Source organism: Rhinoderma darwinii, chromosome 10, assembly GCF_050947455.1.
Source record: "Rhinoderma darwinii isolate aRhiDar2 chromosome 10, aRhiDar2.hap1, whole genome shotgun sequence".
In the NCBI taxonomy this organism is placed as follows: Eukaryota; Metazoa; Chordata; class Amphibia; order Anura; family Rhinodermatidae; genus Rhinoderma; species Rhinoderma darwinii.
Genome location: NC_134696.1, coordinates 22,757,648 through 22,773,401, shown reverse-complemented (window position 1 = coordinate 22,773,401; position 15,754 = coordinate 22,757,648). Strand labels below are relative to the sequence as shown.

General features: G+C 42.5%; 1 protein-coding gene across 1 annotated transcript; it reads left to right on the top strand.

The window, feature by feature from the left end:
- The first annotated feature begins 3,762 nt into the window (after nt 1-3,762).
- SMIM1 (small integral membrane protein 1 (Vel blood group)) lies at nt 3,763-9,446 on the top strand. Its single transcript, XM_075840747.1, has 3 exons — nt 3,763-3,939; nt 6,140-6,267; nt 7,270-9,446. The coding sequence occupies exons 2-3, from the start codon at nt 6,161-6,163 to the stop codon at nt 7,400-7,402; spliced, it is 240 nt and encodes a 79-aa protein (XP_075696862.1). The 5' UTR covers nt 3,763-3,939; nt 6,140-6,160; the 3' UTR covers nt 7,403-9,446.
- Nucleotides 9,447-15,754: the final 6,308 nt, after the last annotated feature.

The following is a 15,754-nucleotide window of genomic DNA, read 5'->3' as shown; positions in this document are numbered from 1 at the left end:
GCCGCACAGTTAGGGTATGTTCACACGACAGCGAAAAATACATCTGAAATTACGGACCTGTTTTCAGGGGAAAACAGCTCCTGAATTTCAAACGTTTTTGCGTGTACTCGTGTTTTTTGTGGCGTTTTTTACGGACATAATTGGAGCTGTTTTTGAATGGAGTCAATGAAAAACGGCTCCAAATACGTCCTGCACTTCTTTGATGCGGGCGTAATTTTACGCGCCGTCTTTTGACAGTGACGCGTAAAATTACAACTCGTCTGCACAGAACATCGTAATTCCGATTGCAGGCAATGGGTGGATGTTTGCCGACGTATTGTAGCCGTCTTTTCAGGCGTAAGTCAAGGCGTAAAACGCCTCCATTACGTCTGAAAATAGGTAGTGTGCACATACCCTTACTGCACATTATGTAATTCTGATAAATCATGCGGCAAAGGAGACACCTGATGTCAGAGCATGCTGGGAGTTGTAGTTACACAAAGGCTGGCGAGACACAGGCTGCAGACCTAGATGCGTAGCGCCTTGTACTTCCATCTTAAATGCCATCAGCCAAGGCCACGCACCCTCTCCCGCCTTATCTACACTTCGCTTATTGCCTGTACTTTGCTACGGTCATCTGACAAGCTGTTAATGTTAGATGGAAGAGTAGAAAAGCAGCTGTCATGAGGTGCAGGTTAAGCTGGACCCTGCCGGAGAAGTTTAATCATTAAATAGATCCATGAAACGGTCTAGGCCCAAGAACATAACACTGAACTGGGACCCTGAATACAGTCCCCACAGGAACTGAAAAGATGGAGCATGCAACATTTTATCAGTATGGGATCCACTTTTTGTGGAGTTTGTGTTTGGTGACCTACCAGGGGACAGGCAGAGATCCTGACAATGCTGAGGAATTGACAGACAAGATATATTAGGAATTAGTATAACTTTTTATTGTAAAGTGATTAAACGTTATTACATAAAACTGGAGAACCGCTTTGAGTCTATAGGTGCATACGCCATCATGTGACCATACGCTGATGATTCTGTTCTCACCCCAATAGGAATGCGCCAAAGATTCGACAAAATAAAAATCCTGCTCAACTGTTAATGTCCATAGATTTAAATGGGATGTGATGACATCCTACCTGGGCAGGACTTCTAGTACTGATGCTGCTACACTGTCTGATTCAAGAAAAGAACGCTAGAACTAAGGTGACTTTTACACAGACAGAGCAGTAATAAAAAGCCTGCAGGGAATGTATGGGGATGTCACCTACATAACAACACACACGTTATTCAGACAGTGCAAGAATCATATATAGGCTCCTTCATTGCTTCCAACTGCTAATGACATTGTTATATATAGTATGTCTGACCCTATGTTTACCTTGCTGAAACTAGTGATGTCACAGCAGCTCACCTGATCTAAACCACAGTACCACAATCCACCTGACCTAAATCACAGCAGCTTACCTGACCTAAACCCACTTGTGATGTCATAGCAGCTCACCTTTCTGTAACCCCCTTGTGATGTCACAGCAGCTCACCTGACTGAAACTCACTTGTGATGTCACAGCAGCTCACCTGACTGAAACTCACTTGTGATGTCACAACAGCTCACCTGACTGAAACTCACTTGTGATGTCACAGCAGCTCACCTGACTGAAACTCACTTGTGATGTCACAGCAGTACCACAGTACCACAGTTCACCTGACCGATGTCACAGTGGCTTAGGGCCTGTTCGCATCTGTGTTGGGGCATTCAGTTGTTCTGCTCCGTCAGAGGAGCACAACAAGGGAATTCCAGACACAATGGTTCCATTGCAACATGCGCACCACCGGAGGCTGACGGAACCCATTCTGTCGGGGTGTCCGTTTTTTTACTGGAAACAATAGTGCAGAATGCTGCACTATTGTTTCCGGTTTTCTCTGCCCCTAATGGAGCCTTCGACGCATATGTAAACAGGCCCTTACCTGACTGAAACGCACTTGTGATTTCAAAGCAGGTCATCTGACTGTAACAAACTTGATGTCATAGTAGCCTAGTGACTGAAACCAACTTGTGATGTCACAGCAGTTCACCTTACTGAATCCCACTTGTGATGTCACAGCAGTTCACCTTACTGAATCCCACTTGTGATGTCACAGCGACTGAAACCCACTTGTGACAATTGATCAGTTAACCCCTTCCCGACACTTGACCTATCCATACGTCATAGCCGGGTAGGGAAAGTATGGAACGGGCTCACAGAGTTAACCCGCTCCATAGGATGCCGGTGTCGGCTGTACGTTACAGCCGACACTTCACAGTAACGAGTGGGATCGCGCTCAAGCGCGATCCCGCTCGTTTAACCCGTTAAATACCGCTGTCAATAGCGACCGCGGCATTTAAATCATTGGAAAGAGGGGGCGACCCCCTCTAGCAGCTCATCGTGCCCCCCGTAAATGCAATCGTGGGGTGGCGATGGTTGCTATGGCTGCCTGGGGGCCTAATGAAGGCCCCCAGGTCCGCCATCTGTGTGCTCCTTTTAAGCGCTGCCTCTGGCTTAATAGAATCCTGTCAGAAAGACGATATACTGCAATACATTAGTATTGCAGTATATCGTGCAAGCGATCCAACGATCGTTGGTTGAATTCCCATTGGTGGACTAATAAAAAAAAGTAAAAATTAGTACAATAAAGTAATTTTTTAATGTAAACATTTTTTTTTTATTAAAAGTTAACAAAAAAAAACCTTTTCCCATTTTCCCCCTAGAGCATAGTAAAATAAATAAATAAATAAACATAATTGGTATCACCGTATCTGTAAGAGTCTAAACTATCACAATATATCATTATGTAACCCGCACAGTGTATGCCGTAAAAAAAAATAAAGTTGTAAACGCCAGAATCGCTGTTTTTCGGTCCCCTCATCTCCCACAAAAAATGGAATAAAAAGTGATCAAAATGTCGCATGAACCCCAAGGTGGTATCATTAAAAACTACAGCTTATCCCGCAAAAAATAAGCCCTCATACCACTTAGGGCCTGTTCACATCAGCGTTGGCTTTCCATTGAGGGTTTCCGTTGGAGGTTTCCGTCGTGAAGGCCCGCAACGGAAAGTCAAACGGAAACCGCAGCTTCCGTTTGCATCACCATTGATATCAATGGTGACGGAAACATTGCTAATGGTTTCCGTTTGTCAACGTTCCGGCAGGTTTCCGTTTGTCACCGTTCCGGCAGGTTTCCGTTTTTTCGACGGAAACAATAGCGCAGTTGACTGCGCTATTCCTTCCCTCTCCTACATCTTATCTCTCCCCTCTGTATACCTTCCCATTTATGCCCTATGTTTTATTAATGACAAAATGACAATTGTGATCTCTTATCAAAACCTTTCACTCATGTCTCCAAGTTTTCTCCCGTGCTGCACCTGTCCCCTGGACTGGACTGTTCTTTCTCACTCAGACTCATCCCTAACATTCACATTCCTGATATTCAATAGTATTATTTATAACCCCATGGCATTTACATGTGACCTTCTACCTACTTTATCAAAACCCTCGATCCCATTAGACTGAATATATTGCGCTGTGGAATATGTTGGCGCTATATAAACACGGAATTATATTAACTTCTTCCATACAGAGCTTAGTAACACAGTAAACTTTTCTTTCTCCCTCCTCCAGAGCCACATATTCAACTCCCCCTCCTCTGAATATCTTCCCATTCTTACACAACTCCTCCACTGACGCTCTCAGGTTTACTATTGGCTTAAACAGCGAAGACTCATTTTTTTTCCTCTCTTTTCAAAGGAAGAATTTGGATTCCTTCCAGAAAGGAACTAACTCCAGTCAGCTGAGCGGTGCATGGAGCCCTGTCATATGCATTGCAGCCTTGTGTTTTCGACCCGCATTACAGAAGTGGCACAGCCCTCGCCTTGCCTGCTGATAGATACGGTTATATTCCGAGACCCAGGGAGGTAAGTTCCTATATGTCATGTAAATGTCTCCTACAAGGGTATGTGGAATGTGAGGGAATGTCATCAGCTCCAGGAAGACGTCTCGCTCTAAGGAGCTGGACAAGGTCTATGTAATGGAGGGAACACAAACATCCAAATTACAGGAGTGCTAAACCTAAAGTCATCAGTTCATATGTACGTGGATGTTTCTGGGGGTTCTCGGCTCTGGAGATAGGTGGGATAAAGTATTTAAATTTTTCTGGACTTCCCAGTCCAATAATCTTATTTAAGAACCAGGGTCGAGATGATGAAAAGGCGGAATAGGTGGTCACCTAGAGTGCCATTGAGTAATGCAATGTTTCGATTGATCAAGTGGCTGGAGCGTCGGGCAGCTGTGTACGTACACGTTATATATATCAGGGGAACTGTAGGACCTGGCGTACCCTACTACACATACATGGTAAGAGGGTTTGCATTGAGAATGGATGGCATGAAGGTAAATGGGGGGGGGGGGGGTATATATTATCAGGCAGGCTAGGGATTCGTGAGGAAGAGGCAATGAGGTGAATGATTGTCCATCTGACAAATATCATGCGGAACTTCAGGGACCGACGAATTATGAAACCTCTGTCTTGGGCACCCAAGAGCTTGCCCAGTATGACTGATAGCAGAGAACAATAGGTTGTATTTTACTTTATACTGCAAATGGATGTTAGATAGTCAATAGGAATAATGTCCCTTTAAAGGAGTTACCCACGATTATAACAATGGAAGCACTCAGATTTTCAAAAATAAAGTCTTTTTTTTTTTTTTTACCAGAAACAGCGCCTCTTCCTTTTCATGGGCTGTCTGATATTGCAGTATTTAAGTCAATGTGGCTTAAATAGACAAGAGTGGTGCTGTTTTGGAAAAAAATACCCTTTTTTTTGGAAACTGAGTCCACCCACCAATGACACCAGTGTCATAGGCATCAAAATTGAGAAAGCCTATCCACAGTTAGAGGTTATACCGCTGGTATTCCCATCTATCGTAAGAACGAAGGTCCCCTGATCCCGTTCTGCAAGTCAAGACTGCATAATGAAGAAAGCAAATGTAAAAGTGGCTGAGCTGGCTCCATAACTCCCATAGACTTCCATAGAGAGAGCCACATACCTCTCCTTTTGCTCTCCTCCTATTTTCGGCCATCACCAGCCTTCTTGACTTGATGAACCGGAGTCTCTTCATAGGTGGGGGTATCAAGGGTAGGACTCCCACCTATCAGACAATTATGGCATATCCTGTGGATACGTGGAAAACCACTATAAGGTTGCCAATGCCATATACACCAGTTTGCCGTAATAAAACACCAATTGCCGTAATGAAAGCTTTAGAAGAGTCTTGAGGCCTGAAGTGGACACAAGCCGATATCTGGAGAGAAGCTGATTGGTCAGGTTGGATTGTTCAGGTATTGATTGGAGACTTATGCCTCTTTTTGGCCTCCGAAGCCAACAAATGTTTCCTCCTCTTAAGACGGTCAATGGTCCTTGGTGGACATTATCTTGTAGGGTGTCATTTAATGAACCACTCCTGTATAGACAGATTCCAAGATTTGTTGGAGACCTCTTTTTCTGCTGACAATCCAGAAGGGTTCATAAGTCTGGTGTATGTACTGTATATATGTGTATGTACATGTCTGTCGTGTGTCTGTTCGTGATATGCTCCTACAGCGGAGGAGGGGGTTCCAAAATTACTATGGGGCCCTGCAAATCTTCTTTGAACTCCAAGCCATTTTAATCATTAACCAAACCAATTCACGACCAGGACGTTCGCTGTGCCTGACCTGTGCGTCGCCTTGTATGTCTGACTTTATTGTTTGGGAATGTTTATGGTGTAGAGTGCAGGAGACGTTCCGACAATACAGGATATTATGAACGGAGATTAAAACAATAGGGAGCGGAGTCTCTGCCCAATTCAATCCATGAGAGGAAACCAGACGGAGGAAATTCAGTTTATAATTTGACAGGTTCTCTAATATATAGGAAAGTACGTGTTCTGTAATATGCACGAGTTAAAGGGTAATTACGTAATATGCATGGCCGGTATAAATACGGAATATAGGGCAATTGAATAAACGCAGTCTCATTTTAGGGTCTTTGTAGATTGGACTAACTGGAGGAAGATGCTGAATTATACTGGACGAGGTCATCTTATATGTTAGTTATTGTGGTGGCTTCTTTTTTAGGTGCAGTTTGGCGGTCAGAGGATGCAGTCACAGGAAACTCCTGGAGTCCAGTATAGTCGGTGGAATGACAGAAACCAAGATGAAGTCAGTGTGAATACGTCTAACGTAGAAGTGTCCACCTGGAGGAGGTGAGTCAAATCAAAGTATGTCAAAGCGACCCAGTTGCAAATACAATAGCCTCCTTGGCTCTGGGCCACGTCTCCCCACAAGTGCGGCACTACAGCAACAGGTACCACCGCACAGGACCACAACATGTGAACAGATGGAATAAGCTCACCCTAACATGCGCCCCCAGTGGCCAACTGAGAGCACAAGCAAGAGCAGAAACATTTATGAGGCCATTCCTAAATTAAAATCAGCTGGGTCAAATGTGTGGAGTGCGGGTGCTGAGCAAAACAAAAGAATTTAGGAGGATAGACTATATAATATGTAATGCTATATTTGCCCTGTGGTGGCGCTGCAGGGAAATTGAACACTTCTGCTTATAATAGGAGGACCCTTCTAGCCAAAAAGTGATTGTTCAAAGGGAATAACCCTTTTAGGGTATGTGCACACTCAGTGTCTTAGCTGCGGATTTTCCGCAATGGATTTCAATGCGGAATTTCCTCACAAAAAATCTGATCGGAAATTCAGCAGTGTTTATGCTGTGTGTGGACGTACCCTTGAAGGACTCATGGTGTTCACTCTCATCAGTGCAGTACAGTTTTGGGCTAAACAGCTTAGTATATTGACTCTGGCTGGTTGCTATGAATACACAGACTAGTAGCTATGGTATTTTTATGGGGTTGTCAAGCAGCGCGTCCCTAGCAACCAGTCTGTCTTAGATCACTCTTGTCTGAATACAACTTTATGGCTAAGTTGTAGCTATACTTTTCCTCAACAGGGGCAAATAACTCTGTTCAAGGCCCAATCCCTGTATGTAAATAACCTTCCAAAGGCCGAGTGGCCTGTTGATGCCGCCCCATACCCCTCCCCCTGTCCCGTCAGCTTCACCACAGCTGCAGCCCTGCTTTATGGTGTTTTTTTTAAATAACCACTCATTTTGATTTTCCTAAAGACCCTTCGTGTTTGCGATAGACTTTACCCATAATAGATGGAGAGTTGTATAATATGTTCATTTGTTTCCCCAGAGTTAACAACCTGCTATGCACTGGGAAGATTGGGATCGCCATGAAGGTGTTGGCGGGCATTGCCTTGTTCTGGATTATATTTATCATTGGCTACGTCACCGGTTATTATGTGCACAAATGCAAAAAAGTGTAGAGCGCCGGTCACAGACAAGAAGAGGTATCTGCCCTTTACTGTGGAAATGGCGCCCTCTGTCTGTGGGTGTGAGAAGCGGTTATAGATTTCGTTGAGAAAAGCATTCAGGGCCTTCCGTATAAAGACAGCAAAAAAGCCAGTTATTCGTATGTAAATAATTTTTTACTCTTTTTACACCAAGCAATAACTTTTTTATCTAAGAATTATTATATTACCACGGAGTTGTTTGCAGTACCGTCTGATTCTGGGTGTATGGCGGCTCAGGATATCAGTGTTAGGAACTGGAAGTGAAACGGTACATTTGCCTTTGTGCTCGGAGAGGTTTTCAGTCTTATGCAAATAAAGCTTAAAGGGGTTTTCCAAAATTTCTGCATATGGCCTCCATACTGTGCAATATACTTACCTCATCGATTCTACTCCAATCCCTCCTGTTTTTCTTCTGTGCACGCTGATTTACTGTACATAGTAACGACAACCGCTATGGGCAGAGCGTCACCACTGTGATTAATGATTGGCCGCAGCGGTCACCTGACGTGTTGTCACGATGGCCAATTTTGAGAGGGATTTTTAAATCGTGGATATCCCCTTTAAATATTGTATGCAAATAAGCTATTATACCTTGTATATCTATTCCTCTTTGGTCTCCATATCTCCGCTTGCTTTCAGGGAATGTAAACATCCAGTGGCTGAGAACCATTCCTATCCTAATCCTGCTTATACAACTGCAGTAAAGTACAATGTAGGAATGTAGAGAAGGCTCGACTTAGGCTTCGTTCACATCTGCGTCGGGGCTTCCGTTCATGGGTTCCGTCTGAGCTTTCCGTCAGGGGAACCCATAAACTGAATCCAAACGGTTTCCGTTTGCATCACCATTGATTTCAATGGTGACGGGTCCGGTGCAAATACTTTCCGTTTGTCACCGTTGTGTAAGGGTTCTGTCGTTTTGATGGAATGAATAGCGCAGTCGACTACAGTATTGATTCTGTAAAAACGACGTAACCCCCCACACAACGGTGACAAATGGAAACCATTTGAACCGTATCCGTCACCATTGAAATCAATGGTGATGCAAATGGAAACCTATAGTTTCCGTTTGTTTCAGTCAGGGTTCTGTTCATGGGTTCCCCAGACGGAAAGCTCGATGGAACCCATGAACTGAGCCCTGACACAGATGTGAACGGTATGAGTAGTCAGACTGGAGTCCAGGACAAATTTGAGATTTGTGCTGCTGCTGTGATTTGCTCACAGAGGATTTGATAATTGTCTACGCTGATACATTGTAACAAACTGCAGCAGTGGGAAAGTAGGACAAGCTCAGGATGGATCTTGAAAATGTTGACTGGACAACGCCTTTAAGGCCTCATGCACACTTCTGTTGCCCATCTTATGGCCAATAATGACGGATCCGTAAAACACGGATTCAACGGACCAAATAAATGGAATGGCCGAGACTGTTCCATCAAAAACGGACAGGAGTTAAAACAACGGTAGTGATCATGGCCCATAGAAATGAATGCGTCAGCGTGCTATCCGTTAAAAAACCGGACAGCACACTGAAGAAAATAACTGACGTGGGCGTGAGGCCTAAGACAGCAGACAGAATTAAAGAGGTACTCTAGACAATAAGTCCCCCGACTGGGATCCCCCTGGCCTCCTTCAACGGCAGCATGCCAACGAGGATTCTTCATCACAGCACTCAGGTTCGTGGCCCCGTCATCCAGATTGGAACAGATGGAGCCACCAGCCCATGACTAATAATGTGGGGGACACGGATCTTCAGGGGTGTGGATAATGGTCTGTGTCCCCTGAGAGTTTTGCTGACATGTATTGTAAATAAGAACATAGTGCTATTCTTGCTTTGTACACTAGAGGGCGAGGTGATGACATCACTGAATGACTAATATTTTATAAGATTATAATTGTCACCTCATTATTTCACTGGTGTTTTATATCCTGTTATCCTTTATAAGTCCGGTAAATTTATTTTCTAGTTCACATTGTATAGGCACAAAAGAATCAATAAACTTATTTTATTTCACAGAAATATCAGTTTAATGCGCAGATACATTTTCTTAAAGGGCCAGTAACTGCAAATGCTGGCATCCAGGAAAGAGTGTAATGTGTAATCCATGATTTCTTGCTGCTGGTTTCCCCCCACAGATTACAGCTGATCATGATTATGATTTTAGAGAATTACTAGCTGAGTGATTCTCTAATGTATTCTGGTAAAGTCTCCAAACAAGAAACGACAAACTCATGGACAACAGAATTATATGAGACAGATAGATAGGCAGACAGAGACAGACAGACAGACAGATAGATAGATAGACAGACAGACAGATATGAGATAGATAGATAGATAGATAGATAGATAGATAGATAGATAGATAGATATGAGATAGATAGATATGAGATAGATAGATATGAGATAGATAGATAGATAGATAGATATGTGATAGATATGAGATAGATATGAGATAGATATGAGATAGATATGAGATAGATAGATAGATAGATAGATAGATAGATAGATAGATAGATAGATAGATATGAGATAGATAGATATGAGATAGATAGATATGAGATAGATAGATATGAGATAGATAGATATGAGATAGATAGATAGATAGATAGATAGATAGATAGATAGATAGATAGATAGATAGATAGATAGATAGATAGATAGATAGATATGAGATAGATAGATATGAGATAGATATGAGATAGATAGATATGAGATAGATAGATATGAGATAGATAGATATGAGATAGATAGATAGATAGATAGATAGATAGATAGATAGATAGATAGATAGATAGATAGATAGATAGATAGATAGATAGATGATAGATAGATAGATAGATAGATAGATAGATAGATAGATAGATAGATAGATAGATAGATAGATAGATAAATAGATATGAGATAGATAGATAGATATGAGATAGATAGATAGATAGATAGATAGATAGATAGATAGATAGATAGATAGATAGATAGATAGATAGATAGATAGATAGAGGTTAAGAGTACCACATTCATGTCTTATTGGCATGTGACCTAGAACAGATAATAAACAGGGTGATGAAGATTTGTAAGTTCGGACACAATTAGGCAGCCATAGAGGGGTTGACCATGTTGACCAGTTTGGACAACCTCTCTTCAGATTGTGTCTTCCCCGACCCCCAGATAGTATATTGGGAGTGACCTCTGTTGCTCATGGAGCCCAGTGAAATCAATAGACATCCATTATTTTCAGAGAATACATATAAACCACCAGAGCAAATAAAGGTGTTTTTATTCTTGGGTTAGGGGTGGTCCCGCTCCATCAGCTGAATATACTACTATAGGTTATATGGAAAGGGATCCTCTAAAATGGACAAGCCCTTTAATAAACATACATATCACTACAATATATATACACGCTCATGATATCTACATATGAATAGAATTACAGCGAGTCAAAAATGGCAGATTTCAAGATGGTGGAAGGGTAGGGTGACATAAGGTAGAGGGTTACCCTTACACAGTGTCCCCCAATTTGTAGCTCTCCAAAGTGTTGGACCAGAGGTCTCCAACCTGTGGCTCTCCAGCTGATGTAAACTACAACTCCCAGCATGCCCTGATAGCCACAGTTGTAGTTTTGCAAGAGCTGGGGAGACCACTGGTATATCACAAAATGCTAGTAGTTCATTCATTCTTGCATTAAGCGTCTTAGATATTTTTGTGGTTCTTGACTTTTGACTCACCCTGTAGATAAATGTTTTTGTCTATTAATCTCCATCATACACAATCTTAATGGAAGTGTCCTGTTCTGTGAGGGGACATTTCAGGGACTCGGATGTATGTGGAGAAAATAAAGCAGCATTGACTTGTAAGATCCAGTTAATAATCCTCTGCTGGGTGTAGTAGTCCATTTCCACTGTATTTATCTCTAATCCCAGTTCTATGTCCACCTCTGCGTTCTCACTCCAGGTATCAGTCCCAAAGGCTGAGTCTCCAGAAGACTGCTTCTCTCCACCTTTCTTCCCAACATTAAGTTCTTCAGAGCTCCTCCAGGCTGAGATACCTCTCCTGGTGGCCTTGCTCCAGTGAAGACATCTCTGTGACTTCTCAAGTGTCCTCTTGATGATGTCAGGCACCTGTTGGGCTTTGTAGTCTTTTCCACCACCTCTTCTGGAAGTAAGAACCAGAAGACATGATCCGTAGAGGTCAGGGGTCTCAGCCTTCTTCACCGGTGATCTACCCAAGTCATCTAAATCTTTCATGGCAAAGGTCTTATGTTCCCAGCAGCCAGTAGTAAGATTGACTGCACAACCTGGAGAAGAAACTGGAGTGAAGGCATCTCCTTGACTTGCAGATTCAAGATTTTCTTTTTCAGGGTTTCTTGAAGAAGCTCTTGACCTCCAACCTTCTCCTTCCACAGGTTCTCTAGATAGAGACTCACCCAACAGAAGGATGGACTGCTTAGATAAGCGGGTGTCTGTTCCCATTGACATGATAGGCGGCAGGAACTGACTTTGGGTCAAAGCATTTTTCTTGAGAGTCCTTCCAGTTCCTAATGGACTTCTTATGGCCAGGCTGGAAGAAGTTATCTCACAGTAGGACATCTTCCTACCTTCATGTGGTCTACAGCTGGATGTCTTGAGGAAACGATTTGTAGGATAAGAAACTTTTCCATGGTTTGCTCCACATTTCCCAGAAGTCATTTCACTTTTCGGCTTCTTCTTCCTATCAGACCAGGCAAGTTTCCGTTGCTGCAGCATCTTGCCGTTTAGTAGCTCATAAAAAAAACCACTTGACTTCTCCAGGGAACTGCAAACAAACTCTCAACCTGAGCTGCTCCTCATTGTGTGTTGTGGATTTGTGATCATTACACAAAACGTCTATTCATTTTATAGTCCTTGGTGACGTCAGCAGGAAACTCAAGATCCTTTCTCTTCTTTCTGCCGAGGCTCGCATGAGCTAGCGCACATCATGATTAATGCAGGCCGGTACTGTGGACATTCAGCACCTCCGTACGGCGCGTCGTCCATCATATTTTTATAGTCAAGCTGGTTGTTGTGTTATTTTTATAGTCAGTTGGTTGTTGTCTTAAACAGTTGAGGAGTTGGCCTCCTAGATAATTGCACTGATCAACTTTTGCAATCTGTTTTCCTAATCCATAGACATTCATTTTAACTTAAAGGGTGTGTATACTTTTGAAAATGATTTGAATTTTTTTTTGTTTTTTTAAATGAAGCAATTTTGCAAATAGTCTTTTTCTAATGGGATAATTTTACACTTTTGACATATACCCAAATATAACATATATTATAATATAATTAAAAAAAAAAATCTGATTTTACTCCATACCCATATATTTTTTGAAAGTAGACACCTGATACAATCTGAAAATGTCATCCAGCGCTTTACGCTCATTGGCGCCCTTATGCAATTTTGAAAAACAATTGAAACAATGCATAAAAGTGTTAATTTGCGGCTAAAATTCAGACCCAAGCAGAGCCTGAGACACAAAACACTTCCTAAAAATAAAAGTTCAAGATGTGCAGAGTTTATACATGTGACAATATCCGCAGCAAATAGAACAGCAGAAAAGTGGATGAGATAAAACAAATCTCATCCACACGCTGCGTAAATACCGAGCTGAAAAAACGCTCAGAAATTGACCTGCGGTGCGGAATTTTATTCTGCAGAATGTCAACTGTATTTGCATAAACGCTGCTTATTTGTTGCGGGATTTCCCCATTGAATTGGGGGGGGGGGGGGTAAAGACCACAACAAATAGCAGTTGTTGCGGTTTTTGAGGGTGGTTCGCAGCGATTCCGCCACAAAAAATGAAAGTTAGAAAAAAATAAAAATCTTATACTTACCCAGAAGACTGTTTCTTCGTCCAGGCCGGCCTCCTGGGATGACATTTCATCCCATGTGACTACAGCATCCAATCACCGGCTGCAGTGGTCTGCTAGCTAAGTGTGTGCTGCAGTCTTCGCAGCGGATATTCCAGGGGAAAAGCTGCACCCAGTTTGGTGCGTTTTTTTGGCTGGAATTCCCTGCGGCGCACAGGGCGGATACGCTGCCTGCTTTTACGCAGAGTAATCGCCCTGTGTGAACTCAGCCTCAGGCTGTGATCTTTCTTCCTGCTCCCACTTGCACCTCCCCCTTCCCGTGCAGAAACACCGTGCCACAAAGTAAAACTTTTCATCCTGTTCCCCGACTTTAAGATTCTGGGTTTTGACAGAAAACAAAGATCTAGTCGCGTCCAGCGTTTAAAGTTACGATGTAATACATACATCCTTGGCCGTGAAAAGGTTAAAAATGTCCTATACAGCTGTCTCCATGGCTACAGACTACAAATTTTGTGTAGTCTGATCCTGCAGTCATGTGTTATTACATTAATCTGTCCCCTTCTTCTTGCTAACGGACCTGTTCCAATACCTCACTTTTTTTTTTAAGATCTCTGTCTGTTATCAGTGAATGGAAACATTCTAGTTTATATTCAGAGTCTGACCTGATTCTTCTCACTGCTCAGTTTGCTACAATTGTATCCAGTCTAGACAATCCTCTGTGAGTTTAACAGTCTCATAGGCTGATACATTTTACCGACACTGCTAAATTGTACTAAACCATCAGATTAGGATAGGTTGGCGCTGCGGATGTATTTAGCTCACAGTGGATTTTAGTTTTTCTATTAATATTTGAGTAGTATTGCTTTTTTTATAGAGGTTTTGCGAGGTTTGAAATGCAGGACAGCTTTCTTTTAGAAACAGCGCCACTCTTTTCCACAGGCTGTGTCTGGTATTGCAGCATTCATGTGAATGGGACTGAGTTGCAATACCAGACACAGCCTATGGCCAAGAGTGGCGCTATTTCTGAAAAAAGGATGCATGTTTTTTTTTAATCTCATGCAACTAATTTAATCACAACACGTTAAGTATCTTGTTTGTTGCACGTGTTGATTCACAATCTCATAACCGTAAACCTGGTGTATTTATAGATTGATACACAAAGAAATCAAACAATATTAAAAGTCCACAGTGTCCTGACAGAACAGTCCCTGTACATACAGCTGTAAAGAGCTTATCAGAGGCTGCGGGCAGCGCTATGTACACGAGTCTATTCAGCCGACATGAACACCTTTCCTTCTCTTACACATTCAAGTCACGTCTTATTTGCAGTTATCAGCCAAGAATTACTCAAGCGGAGAGAATTAAAGGGGCATTCCAGTTTTTACTGTAACATATGACAAGATAACTGGTGTAGGCCTGAGAACTGGGAAGGAAGGGGCCGGGACTCTCTCTTTGATGTGCCCATAACATAAATCTGCAATAAAAAAACCTTTAGCCCAGGATCACACACACAGATTTGATGCAGTTTTTGTGGAAGCTTTTTTTTAACCAAACAGAAGAGATGTGTCAATCTTTCTTTATACCTCCCTTGGATCCACTTCTGGCTTTGGCAAAAAAAAAAAAAACCTTAGCCAAAAACTGCCATAAAAACTGTGTGATCCCGGCCTTAGAGAAAAGTCCCACATTTCAAGAGAGACAGTGGCTAATCTAAAGAAGTGCCATGTAGATCGGGTTCACATACATTACTGAGTGGTCCAGTAATATGTCGGGGTTCCTGCTGTTTATTTCTGACGTGTCTACACGGGCTTGTAGGGGATTTAAAAAAAAAAAAAAGGGTTTGCTTTTTTTTGTTTCCTAGAAACAGCGCCACTTTTGTTCGTGTCGGTGTGTAGTATTGCAGCTTGGTTTCATTAACTGAATGAGGCTGCCATGCACTTTACGCTGGCTATACGAATACCGCAGCTGTCGGGTTAAACGATTGACAGCTCTCTCCTCCGACTACCCCATAAACAGGTGCACACGGGATACCTAAATTGTCAGTACTAGGACCACAGTGAGAATAGCCCCCCGAAAATGTAAAACTTTAAAAAAAAAAGCTAAAAAGTTAATTCAATATTGCCAGGAGGTACCATATTAAAGTTTTAACTCTCAAGTAGACAACCCCTGTCGCGTCATAGAGAGGGGGGGGGGGGGGGGGGGGACTGACGGCTTCTGTGGGACTTGAACTTTATCTTCGTGGCCACTGTGTAAACTATATTTTGCTTGCAGACAAATGTCTGGCTGGCCGCAGCTTCACGTTGCAAAATCTGGCCGCGGGGGCTCCCAGCCAATCATGATGGTGGCTGCGATATCAAAGGGGCGCTCTATAGGGAGATATCCTCGAACTTTTTAATTATGAAAAATTAAAGAAATTTACTTGTATGGCACCAACAGTCTAAACTCCCTTTTTTAAAACATACACACTAGGGCCAATTTTGTAGAAAGTGTTTTTGAGCGTGGGAG

Excerpts from the sequence above, each read along its gene's own strand:
- SMIM1 (XM_075840747.1), top strand. The coding sequence starts at position 6,161 with ATGCAGTCACAGGAAACTCCTGGAGTCCAGTATAGTCGGTGGAATGAC. Across the intron at positions 6,268-7,269 it reads GAAGTGTCCACCTGGAGGAG|AGTTAACAACCTGCTATGCA; the intron begins GTGAGTCAAATC and ends TTGTTTCCCCAG.